Raw genomic sequence first — 21,353 nt, 5'->3', positions numbered from 1 at the left:
AAAGCCCTTCAGAATGGTAGCCTGAGAGATTGCCAGAGTTCATGCTAGCAAAGCTTTTATTTTAATCCTTTGAAGAGCTAGTACAGCTTTATAGTGGATACTTGGTGGGGGCTTTAACCCCAGCAGGCACAGCATGACTATTGGACAATAACCAGCATACCTTATAGTCAAGATCTAACTTTAACCCTCTTTCTGCCTAAACTTTTCAATGTCGTTTTGGAGACTAATTTCCTCCCAATTACGCAACTCCAACTTTTTAATGGGAGTCAAAGAAAAAAATAGCCATCATTATCCAAAATATCACAAAATTATACACAATATGGCAGTAATGCACCTATTTTCTAAATTGAAGGATGCACGTACTACCATCTCTCTGTGTCCATTAAATTCAAAGAGTTCTCTCCTCAAACACCAATTCCCATTAAAAAAAGAGCCAAACAGAAAAGGACCAGGATGACTAAACTTAAACAACATGGTAAATTCAGAAAGTTTGCATTACATGCTCTAATGCTTGGCCTCATAGGAGCAAAAATCAAAAACTATCTATAAAAAATGATCCACAATTTCTTGATTTTATGCCTTCACCCCCCACCCATTCCATATGTCAGGAATGCCCTGTTGCCCTCATCTCAGCATGTGGATATACCTTCCAAGTCCTAGCTCAGATTCTCCCTTTTTCTTTAAAACCAGCCTTCATCTTTCTAGCTGATGATGACAATGTCTGCTTAACTTGTTCTCCTTTTTTCTCTTCTTTTCTTCTGTCTTTTACTTGGGAACTCATATAGATCTTGCATTCCTTTGTAGGTCCCTTGAGGGCAAGAACCACTTCTTACTTATGCTTTATCTTCCTCAAAACCAAGCATATTTCCTTGCACAAAGCAAGTACTTAAAAGTAAGGTAATAATATAAAATGCTTGCTAAATATGAAACATTCTATAAAACATTATCATCAGAGCTTACATTTATATAGTACTTTGAAGGTATGCAAAACATTTTAAAAATATTTCGTTTGATCCTTACAACAAATCTAATCTATGAGAAATATACTATCATTCTCTCTGTTTTACAGCTAAGGAAACTGGTATAGAGAGAAGTGAGATGACTTGCCCAGGATCACAAAAATAGTGCTTTGGGCTGAATAGTGCCTCAGGTCTCCCTGATTCCAGGTCTAGTACTCTGTCTGCTTTGCCAGCTAGCTGTTTATTATTTATTATTAGATGCCGTTTATAATTTTTATTATTACAAAGCATAAAGAACTGTAATGTAATCCATTACCATTATTTGCAGAATATATTGATAATATATATAAATCTCTTCATAAATGTAAAATGTAATATAACATTAAATCTCTTCATAAATGTTCAGTCATGAGTCTTCATGACCCCATTGGAGGTTTTCTCTGCAAAGCTACTGGAACAGTTTGCTATTTCCTTCTCTAGCTCATTTTACAGACAAGGAACCAGAAGCAAACGTGTTAAGTGATTTGGCTAGAGTCACATAGCTAGTAAATATCTGAGGACAGTTTTGAACTCATGAAGATGAGTCTTCCTGATTCCAGTCCTGGCACTCTATTCATTGTGTTACCCAGCTGCACTGTTAAGTAGTATGCAAACATTGGTTTATTATTATTTTTAATATGATACTGCCATGGTTAAAAATGCACTAAGAGAGACATAGTCAAGTGGACTGGAATCCTGTAGCATTGTGTTTAAGGGACAAAATGAACAAAGTAAACAATTTACAGGGAAAAAAACATAATACAATGAACTCTTTGTGAGTGAAAATTCTATCCTCAAAAAAAAATTGTTAACAGTACAAATACACCATATATGAGCTTATCAGGATAATAGAAGGGTTTTTTTAAGCCTAATTTACAGAGAGCATGGAGCTGAAAGGGATAGTTTATAGGATCATAGGATTATAAATTTAGAGCTTTAAGGGGCCTCAGAGGTCATTGATAGGTTGGATGACAGAATAAGGTTTCAAATTTGTCTTAACAGTCAGGAATGCTAGGGAGGGGAATGAACTGTAACAAGAATAACACTCTTTTTCAAGGATGTAAAATTCTGTATTTAGGATTTTAAAAATAAATTATGTAAGTGTAGGACAGAGGATCTTGTCCTTTGATAAATGACTGAAGGAAATAGGCATGTGTTAAGAAAGAACCAAAGACTTGGGTGAGACTTTGATTGTTACTGTTCCATCGTTTCATCATTTGTGTCTGACTCTTCATGACCCTATTTGGAGTTTTCTTGACAAAGTTATTGAAGTGGTTTGCCATTTAATTCTCCAGCTCATTTTACAGATGTGGAAACTGAGCAAAATAGGATTAGGTGACTTGCTTAGGATCACACAGCTAGTTAAGTGTCTGAGATCAGATTTGAATTCAGGAAGAGAAGTCTTTCTGACTCCTTGCCAGATACTCTTATCCCTTGTGCCACCTAACTATATTCATTTATCTGAAGACTTTATGTGAATGGAGAAAGTTTATTTTGTGTTTTTTTCCAGAGGGCAGAAGATGGAAGTTCCTGGACAAACCTCTTCATTAAATATAAAGAATATTATGAGCTATTCTCCTCACCCAATGGAATGAGATGCTTAAAAACTATTGAGTTTCCCATCAATGGAATTGTTCATACAAAGACTAGCTTATTAGCTATAATTGATGTTGAAGAGGGAATTGTATTTCCTAGAAGGTTGGACTTAATTATTTTTAAGAGTCCCTTTCTATGATAAGATTTTGTGATTAAAACTTGTTCACATGGGCATATAAGTTTAATTCAATTGCACAAGCATTTAATAAGTATCTAAACAGCCCTTAGCAGACAATAAGCCATAAGCATTTATTAAGCATCTACTGTGTCTAAGCCCTGGAGATACAAAAACAAGCAAAAACAGAGAGAATTTCAAAAAATGAAGAGTTTATATTCTAATGGAGGAAGACAATACAGGAAATAAAGGTAAAAAGTTATCTATGTTAATAGGGAAGGTTCAAAGGGGAATAGTACCTTGATGGAGGAATTGTGTCAAAGTCCTTATAGTCAGAAGCATAGTTGGGGAGGGGAATGAAGTATGGCCATTTTGGGCCTGTCCCCAAAATGGCGGCCCCTGAGAGCCAATGGAAGTAGGGGCCAGCATCACTTATAACTAGTAAGCTAAGCTAGTCTTTATGTGAACACTTTCATTGGTGGGAAACTCAATACTTTTAAAGCAACTCATTCTTTTGAGGAAGGAGGGTAGCTCATAATATTCTTTATATTTAATGAAGTTGTTTGTCCTGTACATTGTACATTTCCTGGAAAAAAAGACTCATTTTTTAGTAAAAGTAAGTAAAATCAGTATATTAAATATTAGACAAATGTTTGAGAACATGTCCATAGAACCTACTCTGTGCTAGAACTGGGGATTCAAAGACAGAATGAAAGAATCCCTCTTCTTAAAGAGCTTACATTCTACTGGAGGATAAAGTATGTGCATGAGTAAATATAAAGTAATAGGAAATAATTTAAGGTCGAGAAGAGTTCTAATAACCCGAGCAGTGAGGAAAGACCTGCTTTTTATTGTGAATAACTGAACTAGGAAGCTAGCAGGGCTACAAGATATAGATGAAGAAGTGCAATTAGAACATTTGGACACATTTGGGCAAACATGGAGATGGGTTACTTGTTATCCATGTAGCTAACACATCGATTTGATTGGAACAGGTATTGTTCAAAGGGGAAAAATAGGAAATAAAACAAGACAGGCAGTTGACATAAAGATAATAGAGGACTTTTAGTGCCAGACTAATGAATTTGTGGGGTAGTAGGCAGTCGCGTGCCACTGAAAATTTTGGAGTAAGGGACCACACAATCTGATCTGTGCCTTAGAAATATTACTTATTAATTCTGTTGGTAGAATTAATTTTTGTCTCCTTTCTCTTTCAAGTAATATTTCCTTCAAAGTTTAGGATTTTTCTAACTCCACTTGTTCCTCCATAACAAGAATACATCATACCCAATATAGTTAAATGATAGAAGAGCTTTTACAAATACTTTTTTCCATCGACAATTCAGCTCAATTCAATTCCATTCAACTTATTCAATTCAGTTCACTAAATGTAGAGGTACTCTCTCTGTATTGGGCACTGTGCATGCTAAGCATTTGGGAAACGAAGGCAAAAAATTATATCGTCTCTATGTTCACTTGTAATTTAGTAATAGAGATAAGACTACATACAAATTTTGTCAGGTTCAGATTTCATATTTCAGGTTCTAGGATTTCATTGGAAGCTTTCTCTACCTATGCAAATAATTTTCTAGTTTTGCCAGAGGGATGAGAGGTTATAATTTGGATGGGGCAGAGGACGAGTCACGGTGTATGTAATAGGTAAGACTTGAACACGTGTCTTCATTACTCTGTAACCAGTTCTCTATACTGTCTCTACAAATTACCACATATAAATTTCCAAGGTCCAATTAGAGAGTGATCAGGACATAAGAGGAATATAAAGTGCTGGGACTGATCTGAGGAGGATCAGATTATTTCTGACTAGAAGAATCAAAGAAGACCTCATGGAGGAAATGACACCTGAACGTGGTGGTCTTGAGAGGAGGTGGAGATGAGGGTCTGTGAGGGAGATGAGAGAGAACCAAGGAAAGATTGGGGGTCTAAGAGTCTTTGCCAATGTTCAAATTTCCTAGCCTTTCTTGAGTTTAGAGACCTAACAGAACTTTATGTTCTCTTCTCCTGTGACTGTCAAGACAGCCTTGGCATGTGGCATTGTGAGAGGGACTGGGTATCTTTAAAGATGAGCATAAGTTAAATGTAGCACATATACTGGGTCCAAGTCTTTATCATTAATGGACGTAGCCTGTGATATTGTCCAGAGAGATGCAAATCTGCTCATAATCCTGATGGCACATTTTGTGTTTTCCAGATAATTGCCTACCAGCCTTACGGGAAGTCGGTAGATTGGTGGGCATTTGGAGTGCTGCTGTATGAAATGCTGGCCGGCCAGGTAATTGAATTTTAAGTGACTCACACAGGAATTGCTCTCCTCCCAATCTGCGTATTTCACTGATAGTCCATGTGCTAAGCGGCATACAGTCAGAGGTTGTTTACACTGTATGAAAGGCAACGAATTGACCTTGTGAGCAGCCAAGCCCGGAACATCTAGCCTTGGCTCACAGCTGTCCTGTTATCTTCTTCCTCCCTGATCCCTCCCCAATCGACTCTGACTGCTTAGTGCTGAGAAGGTGATCTAAGGAGGAGAAGATACATTACTTAGAATGATCCAATATCCCAAGCATTTATATAGGAGTGGATGCTTTAGGTCTAACCCTAAGCTTAAGCTTGTGGAGTTAAGCCAATTTCTTGGGGGTTCTCACTCCCCTTGGATCCAAATCTGGAGACCTTTCACTTAATCTCATGGTTTTCTACATTCACTGACCTCTAGCCTCCCATTTCAAGGTACCAAGTCTCCTGTTCTTTAAAATCTCTAAGTCGTCTTGGCTTTCCAGCTTCCAAAATCTGCCTTCCCTCTTCCTCTATTACCTTTCTCCCTTCTGTGGCTGATACTACCCTAACTGGGCATCTAGTTTTACCATCCTCTCCTTGTCTGCTACACACTTCATTCCACAAGATTAGGTTTTCCAGGATTAATTATAAGGGAAAAGCAGCTATGTAAATTCAAAATTAATACCCACAAGGTAAGATTATTAGAAGCATGTATGAAAGTCCCACTCAGGAGGGAGCCTAAATTCTCTAAGTTTATGGCTCCTAATCCTCTGGAATCCTATACCACTGCATCTAGTGCCCTCACAGTCCTTACTAGAGAATGGATTTTCCCAAAAAAGAAAAATAAATTGATCTATTTTGTTTTTACATCACTTTCATTTCCCAAAGTATCTTTCACTTCTCCAATATCCAATGAGTCACCCTTCATAACAAAGAATGGCAAAAAGAGTTCAGCCAAACTAACCAACTCACTAGAAGCTCATAGCATATGCAGTGCTCTGCACACATAGTCTTCTGCCTTGGCAAAGAAGGGAGGGAGATGCATTTCCTCTTTATATTCTTTATGACCAAGTTTGGGAAAGATGGCAGAGGATGTAATTTTCCAACCCAGAATATTATTCCTCCCTCTCATCTTTCCTTCACAAATTTGGAATTTTCCCACCTGGTCATTCTGAATCCAGTTCATTTACCTATTCTATAGAACTGGGTTCATTCATTGCCAGCCACAACACCCCTTGATAACCAGCAGGCTTTTATTTGCTTCACTCATCTTCCTCTTTAATCATTCATTATCTAACTTTCCTTCCCCCAATGAAGGGAAAACCAAGACGCTGGAAAGGGGGTAGAGTTGATGTGCCAATCAACTCAAAAATCAGAATAATTCAATCCAGTTACCCCCAGAATTTTCAAAAGACAATTGCTTTCTTTACTGATATTTTGTCTCTGCTTTTCTTTTTCCTCTGCTCCACAGGCTCCTTTTGAAGGAGAAGATGAAGATGAGCTTTTCCAGTCTATCATGGAGCACAATGTGGCTTATCCCAAGTCCATGTCAAAGGAAGCTGTGGCCATCTGCAAAGGGGTAAGAGAATATTTGATACAGCTATCTCTGTTCTTGGGGCATAGGAAAAGCAGAGAGAATAGAAAGTTACTGTTATATCATATGTATAATACCATTCGAAGAGCCCTGAATTTGGAGTCAGAGGGACTGAGTTCAGATCTTGGCTGTGCCATTTGATACCTGTGGGACCTTAATCTGTATAAGCCTCGGTTTTTCTCCTGTAAAGAGAGAGGTTGGGCTAGATGGCCTCTCTGGTAACTTCTACCACTAAATTGTTAACACTGTAATCCTAAAAGAAATAATCCCTCTCATAAAATATACTCTTAGTTTGGGGCAAGCTTTGGTTTGTAATCAAACCATTTGAAAGTATCTGTTAGTGGAGGTTCTAGAGTGGCACTCTATAGTCCATGATGACTGAGTTCCTAACAGTGTGAAGTGGATTAAGCCACTTCTTTAAGTCCAAGTTCTTTCCAGAATTTCAGTGGTTGAAAAAATTCCATGGAGATTCTAAGCTAAGGAGAAGGCATTTGGACTCTGCCCCTTCTGGTTCCTCTTGTCATAGGTTAGAACACTTGATGGAACTGAGAGTTGAAGATATGAGAATTGGCTTCTTTCCCCAAGAAGCCCTAGATTGGACAAATAGACTCCATATAGTTTTGGGGGTTTTGTTTGTTTTTTCCAGATGGCTCAGAATAACAAGGTATCCAGACAATATGGAGTCAAAAATTGGCTGAGGTTCCCCACCAAGTTCTAGCCTTAGAATTCTAGGGGAGAAATCAAGCATTCAACAACACAATTCCCAGCTTACAGCATCGTCCCAGGACTGCTTGACAGATCTCTGGCACATTGCATAAGATTCATTCAGGATCGTTTCAGACAGGGGATATATAGGAAAAAGGTTTGCCTACTTTAAGGTCTCTACATAGAACGGGAGCTCAGGGAAATGGGCAGCACATTATTGTTATATTGGGTACCTCTGATGAAGCATGCTTCCTAGTGATTGGCAGGTGGCTCACAGAATACCCTAGAACAGTGATGGGCCAGATGTGGCCCTCTGAAATGTTTTATCCAGCCTCGCCACATTATTCCTAATCTTACAAATGCAATGAGTAGGATGCAATACAATGAAACTTAGAAAGAATTGCCTTAGAAACAGACTGACGGATGAGCATTTCCTTTCCTTTGGCCCTTCTTTAAAAAGTTTGCCCATCACTGCCCCAGAAGATGCTGTTGCTAAAAGCTTTACATTTAAGTCCCCTTATATTAGGAATGTCCAACCACAAGACAGTGACTGACTCAGTTCTGTTCCATATTATCTATATGGTTTTGATTGACTCACTTTTTTAACTCTCTGGGTTTTAGTTTCCTCATGTATAAAATGGGACTGTTAGATTAGATGACTTTTGAGTTCCTTTCCAGATCTAAATGCTATAATTCTGTGCTTTTATGAGCCACAGACACACCACACCATGGACATGTGCAAACACACATATACCTACACACATTATATCTATATCTATATCTATATCTATATCTATACATATTCCACAATTTCTAGGACAGCATTTCTCTGCCTGAGGACCATGGATCCCTAAAGGATTTGTGGATAAACTTCATGGGGTCTTTAAACTTGGAAAGAAAAAAATATACATTTATTTCAATGGTATTCATTTCCTTTGTAATCCAGTGGATTTAATTTTATATTATTCTAAAACAGATTCATATCCTTCACCAGACTGTCAAATGGGCACATGACATAAATAAGGTTAAGAATCTGTCCTCAAAGGAATTTCTAGAGAGAAGGGTTATAAAAAGAGCACACAAAGGCAGATAAGAGAAATAGTTAAGTCCATGAAATACTATGAATTGTGCTATCCCGTCACACTTACAAGTCTCACTTGGCTCACTGAAAACTAAAGAATTGTATTAGCTTTGAAATTCTACTTTTTCTGCTCCCTTGCCTTGAATATCCTGGTTACTGCATCCCCAGGTGAAAATGTTGAAGAAGACAGCCAGCCTCAGCCCAGTGGCTCCCTGTAGTCCTAAATAGGTAGAAGAATTGAGGGCAAATTCCTGTATACAATCCCATCTGTGCTTTTCTGTCCCCACATTCCATTACTATCTTCCTTGTTATGATAATATTTATTAATCTTACATAATGAGCCTCCACAAACCAGCAGAAACTCAGTTCCCCAAGCCGATCTGGAATTAAGCTTGTTTTATCCGGAGCAAGTCATGCTGTATGTGCTCAGCGCATAGTAGGCATCTAATAAAGAATAACTAAATTGAGTTGAATTTCATCCCCATTCGTTCTTTTATTCTAGAACTGTTTCCTTAGTTCAGTCATTTTTGCCGTTCCCTCTCCTACCCCATGCCTATTTCTAACGTCCCATAATGAGCGTTGTGTTGACACAGCACCAGATGTCCCATCACCAGGTCTCCTGGGCCTTGGGTTTGATGTTGTTCCTCTTGCCGTATGGAGCCAGCTTGTTCTGAATGGAGCTAGCCCCCCTCTCCATGTCCTCAGGGCGACCTGCTCAGACACACTCAAGGAGTTTATAAAAGATGAAGATCCTTTTTCAAGTTTTCTCCCCCAGCTTCTTTCTATGCCAATGCCTGTGGCGAGTTGGCTTAATATAAGAAGAAGAAGAGATCCTTCCCAGAACTCTGCCAGCTCAGATCTAGCAGACGGATGGCCACTTGTTGTTGGCAGGTTATAGAATTTAGAGTTAGAAATCTTAGAGATTATCTAGTCCAATCTCCTCTTCCCTCCATCTTATTGATGAGAAAACTGAGGTCCAGAAGGTTGCTGCTGCTTATGACATGAAAATAAGTATTGCCTAGATTTGAATCACTATTGCCTACCTTCCACTACTTCATCTTAAAATCTGTGTATTAGAGTAACTAGTAACAAATGCAACTGCGAGAATTAATAATTTGTGTAAACTAAGGAGAATAAGTAGGCAAAAAAATGATCCTTGAGGTTTCTACAGGGAAGTTCCATTGAGCTTCTTCCTAGTTGGCCAGGAAAACATGGTACCAAGACAATGTGGATCCATCAGGTGGCCAAGGTCCCCCATCCAAGTTCTGGCCTTAGAATCTTAGGGATAAAGTCAAGCATCAGTCACATTTATTGAGCATCCCCACTGGGTGCGGAGCACTCTTAAGAGGGGGTATTCAAAAAGGAATAGAAAGTACAATCCCCACTCTGGGGGGTCAGATAACACCAGGTAGAATGCAGGGATAGTTATTACTTATATAAAATCAAGGCCAGCCTCTTCCTCTCATCCCTGTCCTGTTAGACATTTTAAGCCAAGAAAAACCAGAGAAAAATCATTGTTAGAAAACCTTCTTTGGGTTCAGAGTTAATGTTTTTAAATGCTGTGTTCTTTGGAAAAGGCCAAATTCCCTGTAAAAGTGGACAGTATATGTCAGAGGCCAGGCAGAAAAAATTTATAGGAAGCTGCAGCTCAATGTTTAATCAGTTAGTATTAACATTTTGTGCTTGGGTATAAGTTCAAAAGCCAAAAAACTACAGAAAAGTATAAAATCAGTTTATTAAAGCTAGTGGGCTCCTTAGAATATGAGAACTGACCTAGGCTAATCTTACAATCAGACAGAATAGGTAAGCACCTGTGTGGTGGGAGTTTAGGAATTCAGGGCACAGATATGATCCCCAAAATGTCTCTCATCACCTCACCACGAGACCTAAAATTCTACCTTTAGAAACTTATGCTTTTGCTTCAATGAATTTTCCAACTGTTCTGTTTATTAGTTCAACAGTAAGATAATGACATTAAATAAACATTTACTAAGCATCTACTGTGTGTATGGCACAGAGATCAGAGATAAAGATACAAAACCCACCATTGTCCTTAACCTCAAAAAACTAAAAATTTCATGGATGGGTTATGGCTTGTATACAAATAAATTCGATGCAAGATAGATTTAATTAAGCAACGGAAATATACAGATAAAATTCAGTGAAAAACTTGAGGATGAGGAAGTCACTTTCAATTAGGAGGCTTTGAAGAATATACCTTGAAAGCAGAACTTTAAAGGAGAGAAAAAAGTTTCAACAAGCAAGAATGTGAAGAAAATATGTTTCTAGGAATAGTGGTGGCCCAGGAGAATGTTTGAAATCCTAGGATCAAAAGGACAGCTGACTTTGACCCAGCAAGATCATTACTAGATCTATATTCCAAAGAGGCCAAAGATAGGAGAAAAGGACTTACTTGTACAAAAGTATTTATAGCAGCCCTTTTTGTGGCAATAAAGACATATAAACTGAGGGGATGCTCATCAACTAGAGAATAGCTGAACAAGTTGTGGTGTATGGTTGTAAAGGAATACTATTGTGCTCTAAGAAATGATGAACAGAATAATTTTAGAAAAATCTGGAAAGGCTTATATGAACTGATGGCAAAGTGAAGTGAGCAGAACCAGAAGAACACTGTATATAATAATAGAACTATTATACAATAATCAACTGTGGCAATCTAAACTATTATCAGCAATACAAGGATCCAAGATAATACCAAGGGACACATGATGAAAAATACTAGCAATAGCCATAGAAGAAATTGTCAGAGTCTGAACGAAGTTCAACTTTATTTCTTTCATGAGTTTTTTCTTGTATGTGCAATGTGTGTCTTCTTTCATGGCATTAGAAATATAGAAATATGTATTATGTGACAGCACTAGTATAATCTATATCAGATTATTTACCCTCTCAGGGAGGAGTAGGAGGAAGGAAGAAGAGAATCTGGATCACCTAATGTCAGAAAACAATTATTAAAAATTGTTTCTACGTGTAATTGAAAACAATAAATTAAATAATTTTAAATAATGTTAAATAAAAAAGAATAGCTAATATCTCAATTGACTAGAACACCAGAAAGTACATTAAAAAGAGTAATATGAAATCAGGCTGCATAGGTAAATTGGAGTTATTGATAAATTTTATAGAGCCTTGTATCAATAAATAATATATAATGCCAGGATTGTATTTTATTCTAGAATCAATAAGGAGCCACTTGTGGTTTTTGAGCAAGCCCAGTAACATGATCAAACCTGGCCACTAAGAAAGCTACTTGGATAGTGCTGAAGAATAGCTTGCAAAGATAGAAAACAGGGTGGCCAGTTACAAAACTGAAACATTGATCTTGGCAATAAATGATAAGGACCTGAACTGGAATGTTGGTAGTGTGAGTAAAAGGAAACAGATGTGAGAGATGATATTGTGGATATAGAACTGAAAGGATTTAACAACTACTTAGATAGAAAGAAGAAAAAGTCAAAGAAAATAATAGCTGACATTTGCAAAGATTGCAAAGCATTTTACAGGCGTTTCATCCTCAAAACACTGCTGGGAGGTGAGAACTGCAGGTATTATGCCTATTTTACAGATAAATCAACTGAGGCTCTGCTTAAATGGCTTGTTCAAGGGCACACAACTAGTAAGTATGATGGTCACGATTCCAGCCCCAGTTGCTATTGGCTCCATGTCCAGCACTCATTCTTTCCACAATACTTAGAATGGGTATTCCTACAGCTATGATGGACTGTCTGAAGTCCCTGAGGGAAATTTTGGGGAGGGGAAAGAGTACCTATAAGACAATAGAAATTTACTGAAAGAATCATTGAATGCTGAGGGAGGTAGTAATTATGGCTCATCTAGTCCAATGCACCCATTTTGCCAATGAGGAAACCAAGGTTTAGAGAACTGAATAGACTTGCCCAAGATGGTCATGTAGGTAAGACATAACATAGCTAGTCTTCTGAATTTAAGACCTGAAAATAGGTCTTTTCAATACATTCCACCAGGGGAGATAGGAAACTAAAAGCAAACAGTGCCAACTCCCCCATTTTGCCCCTGGCCAGGCTAGTCTGCTAAAGGGCTCTAGTTTTTAAATGGGTCATTGAGAAGTTAATTTTTTTCCAGGTCAACTAACAGTCAATTTCATCTAAAGGGAATTCTTATGATGAAATATAATCATATTCCTTTAAAATTTACAGCATCCATAGTGAACAGAGTCATCTTTCTTTCATTAGGATTTGGGGGGCAAGTGTGAGAGCTTGGGGTTTAAGTGGAAAGCGGAGCCAGATCCCTACTACTTTAGAAAAAAAATAGAAGGCTGGTTCTAAATGAAGGCGAGATGGTTAACAGTGCAGCAGAACACATTGTTATTCACCATGTGCCCTGGGGAATAACTGGTGAGTGATTAGCGATGGGAGCAGTGATTACATTTAGCTGTCTGCATCATTTCTGTCACATCTGTCTAGACCTGAAGGCTGTATATATGGGCAGAGATGAGAACATGATGGAAACAGCTGTTGGATGTTGCCAGGATGACTTCCCTCACTTTGCCAGACATACCCTAGCTTCGAGAGAGATTGAACCCTGCCTCTGGAGTCTATCCTCCTTAGTCTGTGTGCATTTCATCAAACGTATTTTTCTTTTCTCTTTATGGAAAAAATGGAAGCCAAAAATGATCATAAACAGAGTTGGGTTCATCAGAGCTTTGAAGAGGTTAATCCAAGTCATCCTATCATAGAATTTCAAGTCATCTAAATGAACTCATCCTTGAATAGGAATCCTGTCTACAATATCCCAAACAAATGGATATTCAGCCTCTGCTTAAAATCTTCTAAATGGTGGGGAACTCACTATCTGGAACATAGCATGTGATTAATAAATATTGATTTGACACAAGAAGCAATATATTCAATTTGGGGGTAGCTTTTGTGGACAGGAAATTCTTTCTCATATTGAGCCAACATCTGCTGTCCTTAAAACTTCCCAACTTAAAACTATCCAACCTGTGAGGCTAACCAGAATCTAGTTTGACATTCGAAGCCCAATCACGTAATAATAGGCTATCAGAATTGAAAGACACCCCATAAGGCTATCTAGTCCTATCCTGTGGATCTAAAAAGAATAAATATATAAACTTTCTTCCATAGAGCAGTTCCCTTCCCACCCCCTGAGTCTTCTTCTCTTCTCAGATTCTCCGAATTCTTTCAACCGACCCTTTTGAAACTTCTCATTGGTCACTTTCTTTGGACATACTATAATTTGTCAATACCTATCCTAAAATATGGAGCCCAAAACTAGACTCAGGATTCCAAATGGAGTCTGATTCAAAGCAGAATATGGCAGAAACTATCAGACACTATGTGTCTACCAATACATCTATTATGTGTTTGTGCTTCCATGCCATGATGTTAACTTATATTGAATTTTTGCACACATAGTCCTCCAACTCCAACTTGCCTCTGTCTTATTCAGATGAATTTTTGTCTGACCATACATTCTGCTTTTGTTCATTTGATTTGCTATACCTACGGGCAGGCCTGAACATTCATCCTTCTATGGAAACCTTTGCTATCTGAAATAATAATAATATCTGATTTTCATCTAGCACTTTAAAATGTCCATAGCAATCTATAAAGTTTATCTCTTGGAGAATAGAAAGTGAAAAATCACACTGAATAGAGAAGACTTTAGAAATGAGAGTCAGAAAAGCCAGAGATAAAGAAAGTAGATATTTCAGACCATCACACTAATGATCCTCAAAATAAGGCCACGTTTGCCTTAACAGAGGGGAAAGGTCTCTCTAAAAACACTTCAGTGGTATCAGAGAAGAATGAAGCATGAGAGAACACAAACTCCTTTGCTTGGCATTCAAATCTGCCTCCTGGCTTACTTCAAGTCCCAAATAAAATCTCAATTTTCATATGAAACTTTTCCCAGCACTTTTCCCTCTGTCAATTATTTCAAATCCATCCTGTACATCTGACCTGTTGGTACATGGTTGTTTGCATGTTGTCTCCCTCATAAGACTGTGAGCTTCTTGAGAGCAGGGATTTTCTTTTCCTTTCTTTCTGTCCTCAGACCTTAGTACATCATAGGCACTTAAGAAATGTTTGTTGAGTGAATCAAAGCCCAACTTGACCTTACCTTTTTCATAATTACAGGATATTAGACTTGAGAAACATTCACAAGGCCATCTAGTCCAAATCATACCTGAACAAAGATCTCTTCTATCAACTTCCCAAATCAATGATCATCCTTTGGTATATTTCTATTGAAGGGGAACTTACTACCTTCTGAGACATCCCCTTCCCAATTTGAGATAGTTGTCATTGTTAAAAAGATTTTTCTTTCTATTATGGCCAGATCTGCTGCTCTCTATCTTTCATTTCTAGCTCTATGGCCTCCAAGCCACCTGGAATCCTTTAATCCTCCTTCTGTACAATGGACTTTGAAATACTTGAAGTCAGCTATTTTATCCTTCTCTCTCCCCCTAGCTTTTCATTTCCCCAGGCTAACCATCCCTAGTTCCTTTGAAAATAAGTATGTGGAATGAGCATCACCATCCTAGACAAGCTCCTTAAAATCAGTTTGTCAGTATCTTTACAGCATAATACCCTAAACAGGTCATGATATTCTCTCCTTACCTACCATGATTTCCCAATAAAAATCCTCCACCCAAGGAAGGTCAGGACTCTTCATCGTCCTCCATAGCTTTGTGGATATTTTTGTTAAGATCAGTTTAGGAGGTAATTGAGCATTAAAATAGTAATTTAATATATCATCCCCCCTCCAAAGCCTGATCATACTCTTCTCTGGCACTGGATTCCAGGAATCTTTAAAAAAAAAAACTCTTACCTTCTGTCTTAGAATAATACTAAGTATTGGTTCCAAGGCAGAAGAGTGGTAAGGACTAAGCAACTGGGGTTAAGTCTGAAGCCAGATTTGAACCTAGGAACTTCCATCTCTAGGCCTGGCTCTGTATTTACTGAGTCACCTAGTTACTCTCCAGGAATCCTTTAACCTCCCTCCCCCCACTTAAGAATCCCCTCCCAGGATCACAGATCTAAGAGCTAAAAAGGACTCATCTATTTCATATAGCACAAGACCATGTTTTTATAGATGAGGAAACTGAGTCTTGTAATCAAGAAATGATAGGGCTAGAAGAGGCTTATATAGAGGGCTTTGGTGGTACCAGCTGAGTTTACTGGGCAGGGAGATTAAAACTTCAGAATAGGTTGATTTGGATCAGCCAGGGTTGTGTGAGCCTGGGCTGGGATGTTTCAGTCAGTCTCCCTGTTGTCTCTAAGCTCTCTTGAGGTCAGGAGTGAGGAGGCCTCTCCCTCCTAGTGAGAAACTGAAACCAACAGGAAGTGAACCTAGTTCACTTCCTGAGCAAGATGGATGCCTGGTCTAGCCCCTCAGGAAACTAATGATAATTATATTTCTTCTTCTCAGTCCCTGGCCCTAACTGGTGATATAAATGAAACACTGAAGCTCTCTGAATAAGGCCAAGGGGTTTATTAAATCCAAGGGTAAGCTGAGGGAAGAGGGTTAAGGTCTGGGAAACTGTTGCTAAGGATGAAGGACCAGTGCTGGCAGAGGGTCTCAGAAGGTAGGGTCAGGCTGGGAGAACCAGCCCCTTGGCCAGGGATAAATTCAACTGTCCTGATGTAGGGTGGTCTAGCAGGTTAACAAATGAGAGTAATGGCTTAGTTTAGGGGTGTCCCTGCCTGCCTAAGTAAACTAATTTCCCACATTCCACCTCCCAACCCAAATTCCCTCCTCCCAGGGCCCAAGGGGGAGTTCAAGGGGATAGCTGGATGTCTGGTCAGGTCAAGGAAATCAGAACCCACAGTTGGTGGTCCAGGGATATTTATAGTGCCAGCTCCAGTGGTTTTTGGCGGTGAGACCAGGGACTGGCTGGATCAACATTCCATTTCCCTAACTGCCAGGATTGCCTCAGGTGAATTTGCAAATGCAAGAGAACTTGCACCAATCCTGCATTACAGTCTAGAGAAGAGAAGTGATTTGCCCAAGATAACACAGGGTATAAATAGAAAGGGTAGGATTCAAACTTAAGCCTTCTGACTCCATTTCTAGTTTTATTTTTCCCCATTATAGCACTTCCTCCAAGATGAGGCATTTCTGAATTTGGTCTTCAGCCATTTCTTCTTCTGTGCTTAAAACTTTTTTCTTTTCTTTTTTTTCTCTCTTTTTTTGTATAACTATTGTGTCTCCCAAATAATATGAGAGCTCATTAAGGGTAAGGAGCTGGGTCTTATGCCCTATCCGTAGCTCTTCCAATGCCTTGCAGAAAATAGTACTCAATAACAACTTGATGTATTTATTGATTGATTTTCTGTTCTCTAGTCTCAGCCCATCCAGGGCTTGTATTACTGCAGCCCCCTTTTTTCTTTGGTCTCTTGACTTCAACATCTCCCCCATTTCCAGTCCATCCAATACATTGCCGTAAGAATCATGTTTCTCAAGTATCATTTTGATCATATCATTCCCCTTCCAGAGATGCTGCAAAGGCTTCTCATTAAATCTCCCTCTCTCCTCCTCTCCCCACTGGTGAGAGACCCCATGCTCACATTTATTTTACTATTCTCCTTCCTATCTATGGTCTCTAGGTCCAAAGTTAAAGCTGTCACTAGTTATGAGCATCCTAGTACTAGCCTTGATTTATATGGATTAATGTGTTGCCAATAACCCAATGCCTAACTCTGTGATCTTGGATATGTAATTTCCCCTCTCAAGTATCAAACAAAGGGGTTTGACTTTGAGAGACAGCAGACTACAGTGAACTGTGCACTGGACTCTGAGTCAGAAAGGTCTGAGTCCTGGTTCCACCTCAGAGAATTTACAAGTTTTTGAGACCCCAAGCAAATAACTTAAGATCTCTAGGCCTCTGTTCCTAATCTTTAAAATAAGAGGGGGCTATTTTTGATGACGTCTAAGGTCACTTCCACCTCTAATTCAGTGATATTATAATCTTTGATTTGACGGTCTCTATTGTCTTGCCCTCATAATATATATTCTCATTACCCTTTTAACCATAACATTTTATGCTCTAAAGTCCTTTCTGGCTCTTAACATCGTATGATTGACTTTATTCCTATAGGTTTCATGGTAAAATGGCAAGAGACTAGATTTATAATTGGAAGACTTAGATTCAAGTCCAGGACCTTTCTCTTACTCCTTTTATGACCTTCAGCAAGTCATTTATCTTACTAAGCCTTATTTTCTTCACGTATAAAAGAGAAGACATTAGTCTAGATCAGAGGAATCAGACATGTAGCCAGCAGAGTGCATGTGGAGACCAATCAGATAAAAATGTGATGAGAAACACTTAACAAAATTTAAAATAGAATAGAACACAGATAATGTTAAAATGTGGTTTTCTAAGTTAATATATTTCCATAGTGATCCCTGTTTCTGGTTGAGTTTGATATCCCTGTTCTAGATTATCTTGGAGATTTCTTTTAGCTCTAAATCTGTATGATTCTATGAAATGATTTTTGCATCGGTGCATTGCCTTCTATGTTTTAAATTTTTTTATATGTGTCTGTAAATATAGATGTCCTGTCTATCTGGTGAGATTGCAAAGTACAGATGCCGAGGTACATTTTTCATCGTACCACAACTCAAATAAAACCAAAACAGAACAAATTTTCTGCCTGACGTCAGGAGGAACAGTCCATTGATTTGACCAGGCCTTCATTTTCAATAACAGATGGTGCCTTCATGGTAATGAGAATGAAAGCAAATATAGGTCAGATCCTTTGACAGCACTTCTAAGGACCCAGTTCTATTCTTTAGCCTTCTTAGCACCAGATATAGCATATATTACTTGAAGAAAATAAACCCTTCACTGGGCCTTGAGCATCTATAACACAAAGCTGGTCATTGTTGTAGAATGTGATTGAAAAAGGATTTGAGTTGTGTGAAGAAATGAAATCTTCATCAATAAAGTCATAAAACCATACTTCGGAATGGGTTGTCAATTGGAGTCACTGTGGTTTGTTGGAATCATGGAATACCAGAATCTTAGAGTTGGAATGTCAAAGGTAATCTGGTCCAAATCCAATTAGGAACAAATATCCATTTCTAATACCCCTCAAAAATGGTTATCCTTTATCTGCTTGATGTGAGGAATGAGGCACTCATTGTTTCCCATTCTGCCCCATTTCAGGGTTAAGCAACTCTTAAGTGTTAAGCTTACTAATGGCGAGGTAATGCAGTGGGCAGTGTTGTTTGGCTTTGAGTCAAGAAGACCTGAGTTCAAATCCCCGCCTCAGAATTTACCAAGCTGTGCGACCATGGGCTAGTCACTTAATCCTCTTTACCTGATTTTTCTCATCTGTAAAATGAGTTGGAGAAGGAAAGGGCAAACCATTCTAGTATCTTTGATGAGAAAATCCCAAATGGAGTCACGGAGAGTTGAACATAATTGAAACAACTGAACAACAACATTATTGTTGCTATTGTTGTTGTTCCTCTATTGAAGTAGAAAGATAAATTAGCAACAAAGATAATTATAGCAATATTACATTAGATTGACTCAAGACATTCAGCCCTTCAAGTTAAGCTTCTACCCCTGGTCTTGAAAAATATTCATCTTGAGGTCATGGACACTCAGGACTGGTAAAATGGTGCTGAGAAAAAGACAGTGGGTTAAAGGAAGGTAGGGTTTCTGTCACAATTTTTCCAACTTTCATTTCAGATGAGAGTGATGTTTTGAAAAAGTAATAGACTTGGATTCAGATCTGATAATTAACCCCAACTAGGGCGTCAGCTTCCTCATCTTTTAAATTTTGACTCCTTACATCATAAATTTGTTGTAAGGAAACTGCTTTGACACTTATTTAATCTATATCAAACTGTTTGCCATCCCAAGGAATAGGGAAGAGAGGGAGAGAGAGAGAATGTTAGAAAATGAAGATCAAAAATTATTTTTACGTGATATGGGGAAAAAATAAAATATCCCTAAAAGAAAAACAAAGCTTAAAGCATTGTAAAACTGTGAAAAATAGAAAATGCTTCCTTACATTGAACTAAAATCTGCCTCCCTGCAGCAACCTCTAATTGGTCCTAATTCATTTATTTGGCAAACATTCTATTCTACCTTCTGAAACCACACAGAACAAATCCAATCCTTCTTAAATTAGCCCTTCAAATTCTTGAAAGTGGCCATTGTTTTTCTGTCGCCCTATTGCTATGTCTTCCCTATTGCATGTTAAATATCTCTTTTTTCCTTGAACTGATCCTTATAGAGTATTTTATCCAAAGCCCTCACTTTCCTGACTGCTCTCCTCTAGACAAAATTCTTTTTCTCAATGTTATCTTTTAAAGGGAGGTGCCCAGAACCGTATGCAGCTCCCTAGAGGAGGAGAGGGGTTTCCTTCTCCAGGGTTTTGCCTTACAGAGTAGGTCAGCAGATTAAAATGACCACTTCCCATGTTCAAGCCATCATATATCTACTTGATAAACCTAATAGCACTACTTTTTTTTTGAAAGAGGACATACTTATGTTATACTTTTAGCCTATATTGACTTTGTAACTGGGTTATGCTGGTAAATGTTTAACAGCTAGCTCTAGGGGTGGGGGAGTGTATACCACGGCATACATATATTTAACCTGCTTTAGTAACACCTTCCCCATCATTAGAAATAAACAAAATGATAAATCAATCCCTGATTTATAGCATTTGCCAATTTTCCATTTTTGAGTAAATGCCGACACTATAAATTTAACAATCAGCTCTTCATGAACCATTAAGCTCTCTCTTCAGCCCACCCAAGTCTTAGTCTAATAATATCTCTCTGTATTTTTGTGTGATTTATTATTAAGCTCAATTTCCTTTATTTTAAACATTAAACTATAGATTTGGGGGACCTAAATGATTTGCATTTATCTCTGTTACATTTCAACTCATCATTAACTCATTGTTAATATCAACTCATCATCTTGGTAGTAGAAATCTCTTTGGATCCTGATTCTGATTCTGATTCAATGTGCTGGATTCCCCCCCACAGCTCTGTGTAACCTACAAATTTGCTAAGTATGACATCTAGGCTTTTGCCTAAGACATTCATTATATCAAGATTGACCATAACAGGGCTAAAGACATGCATCATGCCCTGAGAGAGTCCCTTCCCCCCAGTTCTTGGTTAGTATAGTAGTACATTAGCATTGGATGTAGTTTTCTAACCAGGCCACCTAAAATGCCTCCTTCAGCTGCCTTCCCCACAAACACAGATGAAAGACTTCTTCAGAGGCCATGGAGAAATCCCAATAGGACCCACTATTTGTGGCATCTCCCTAACCTGGAAGCTTAGAAACTCCATAAAAAAAGGGAATGAAGTTAATCCTCATGGCATATTTTGTCCTATTTCTCTCCTTTTCATGACCCTACTTTTTAGAACAAGTGGGTTGTCACCTGCTGCCTTACCATCATGGTTCATTCCTCAACCCCCGGCAATCTGGCTTCCCTCCTCATCACTGTACTGAAACTGCTCTCAGAGGTCACTGATGACCTCCTTCTTGCCAACTCCATGGCCTTTTCTGCATTTCATTTTTCCTGACCTCACTATAGTATTTTAAACTTTTAACAATCCTCTTCTTGGAATCTCCTCTTCTCCCTTGGTCTCCATAACACTATGTGATCCTGCTTCTCCTCCCACATTTATGATTATTCTTTCCCTCTCCTTTTTCTCTCTCTCTCTCCCCTCTCCCCCATCTCATCTCATCTTCGCTCCTTCCTCTTCCTCCCTCTCTCCCTCCTTACTTCCCTCCACCTCTCCTTCCCCCTCTTTAGTCCTTCCTCTCACCTTCTTCCTCTTTCTCATTTCTTTCCTCCCTCTCCATCTCTCTCTCTCTCTCTCTCTCTCTCTCTCTCTCTCTCTCTCTCTCTCTTTCCTTATGCTCCCCACCCCCTATTTTTTCCCTCTTCCTTCATTCTGATATTGGGCTTA

At 38.6% G+C, this 21,353-nt stretch overlaps 1 protein-coding gene across 2 annotated transcripts in view; it reads left to right on the top strand.

Annotated features, from left to right (window-relative positions):
• Nucleotides 1-21,353, top strand: part of PRKCB (protein kinase C beta) — a 707,688-nt gene that overhangs the window by 571,212 nt on the left and 115,123 nt on the right. For both annotated transcript variants that reach the window (XM_044658176.1, XM_044658168.1), the window contains exons 14-15: nucleotides 4,919-4,999; nucleotides 6,470-6,577. In XM_044658176.1, coding sequence (XP_044514111.1) covers nucleotides 4,919-4,999; nucleotides 6,470-6,577 — 189 coding nt within the window. The remainder of the gene's footprint in view (nucleotides 1-4,918; nucleotides 5,000-6,469; nucleotides 6,578-21,353) is intronic.

Source organism: Gracilinanus agilis, chromosome 1 (genome assembly GCF_016433145.1).
Source record: "Gracilinanus agilis isolate LMUSP501 chromosome 1, AgileGrace, whole genome shotgun sequence".
NCBI classification, from domain to species: Eukaryota; Metazoa; Chordata; class Mammalia; order Didelphimorphia; family Didelphidae; genus Gracilinanus; species Gracilinanus agilis.
The sequence above is the reverse complement of the archived record's forward strand: the minus strand, read 5'-3'. Positions and strand labels throughout refer to the sequence as shown.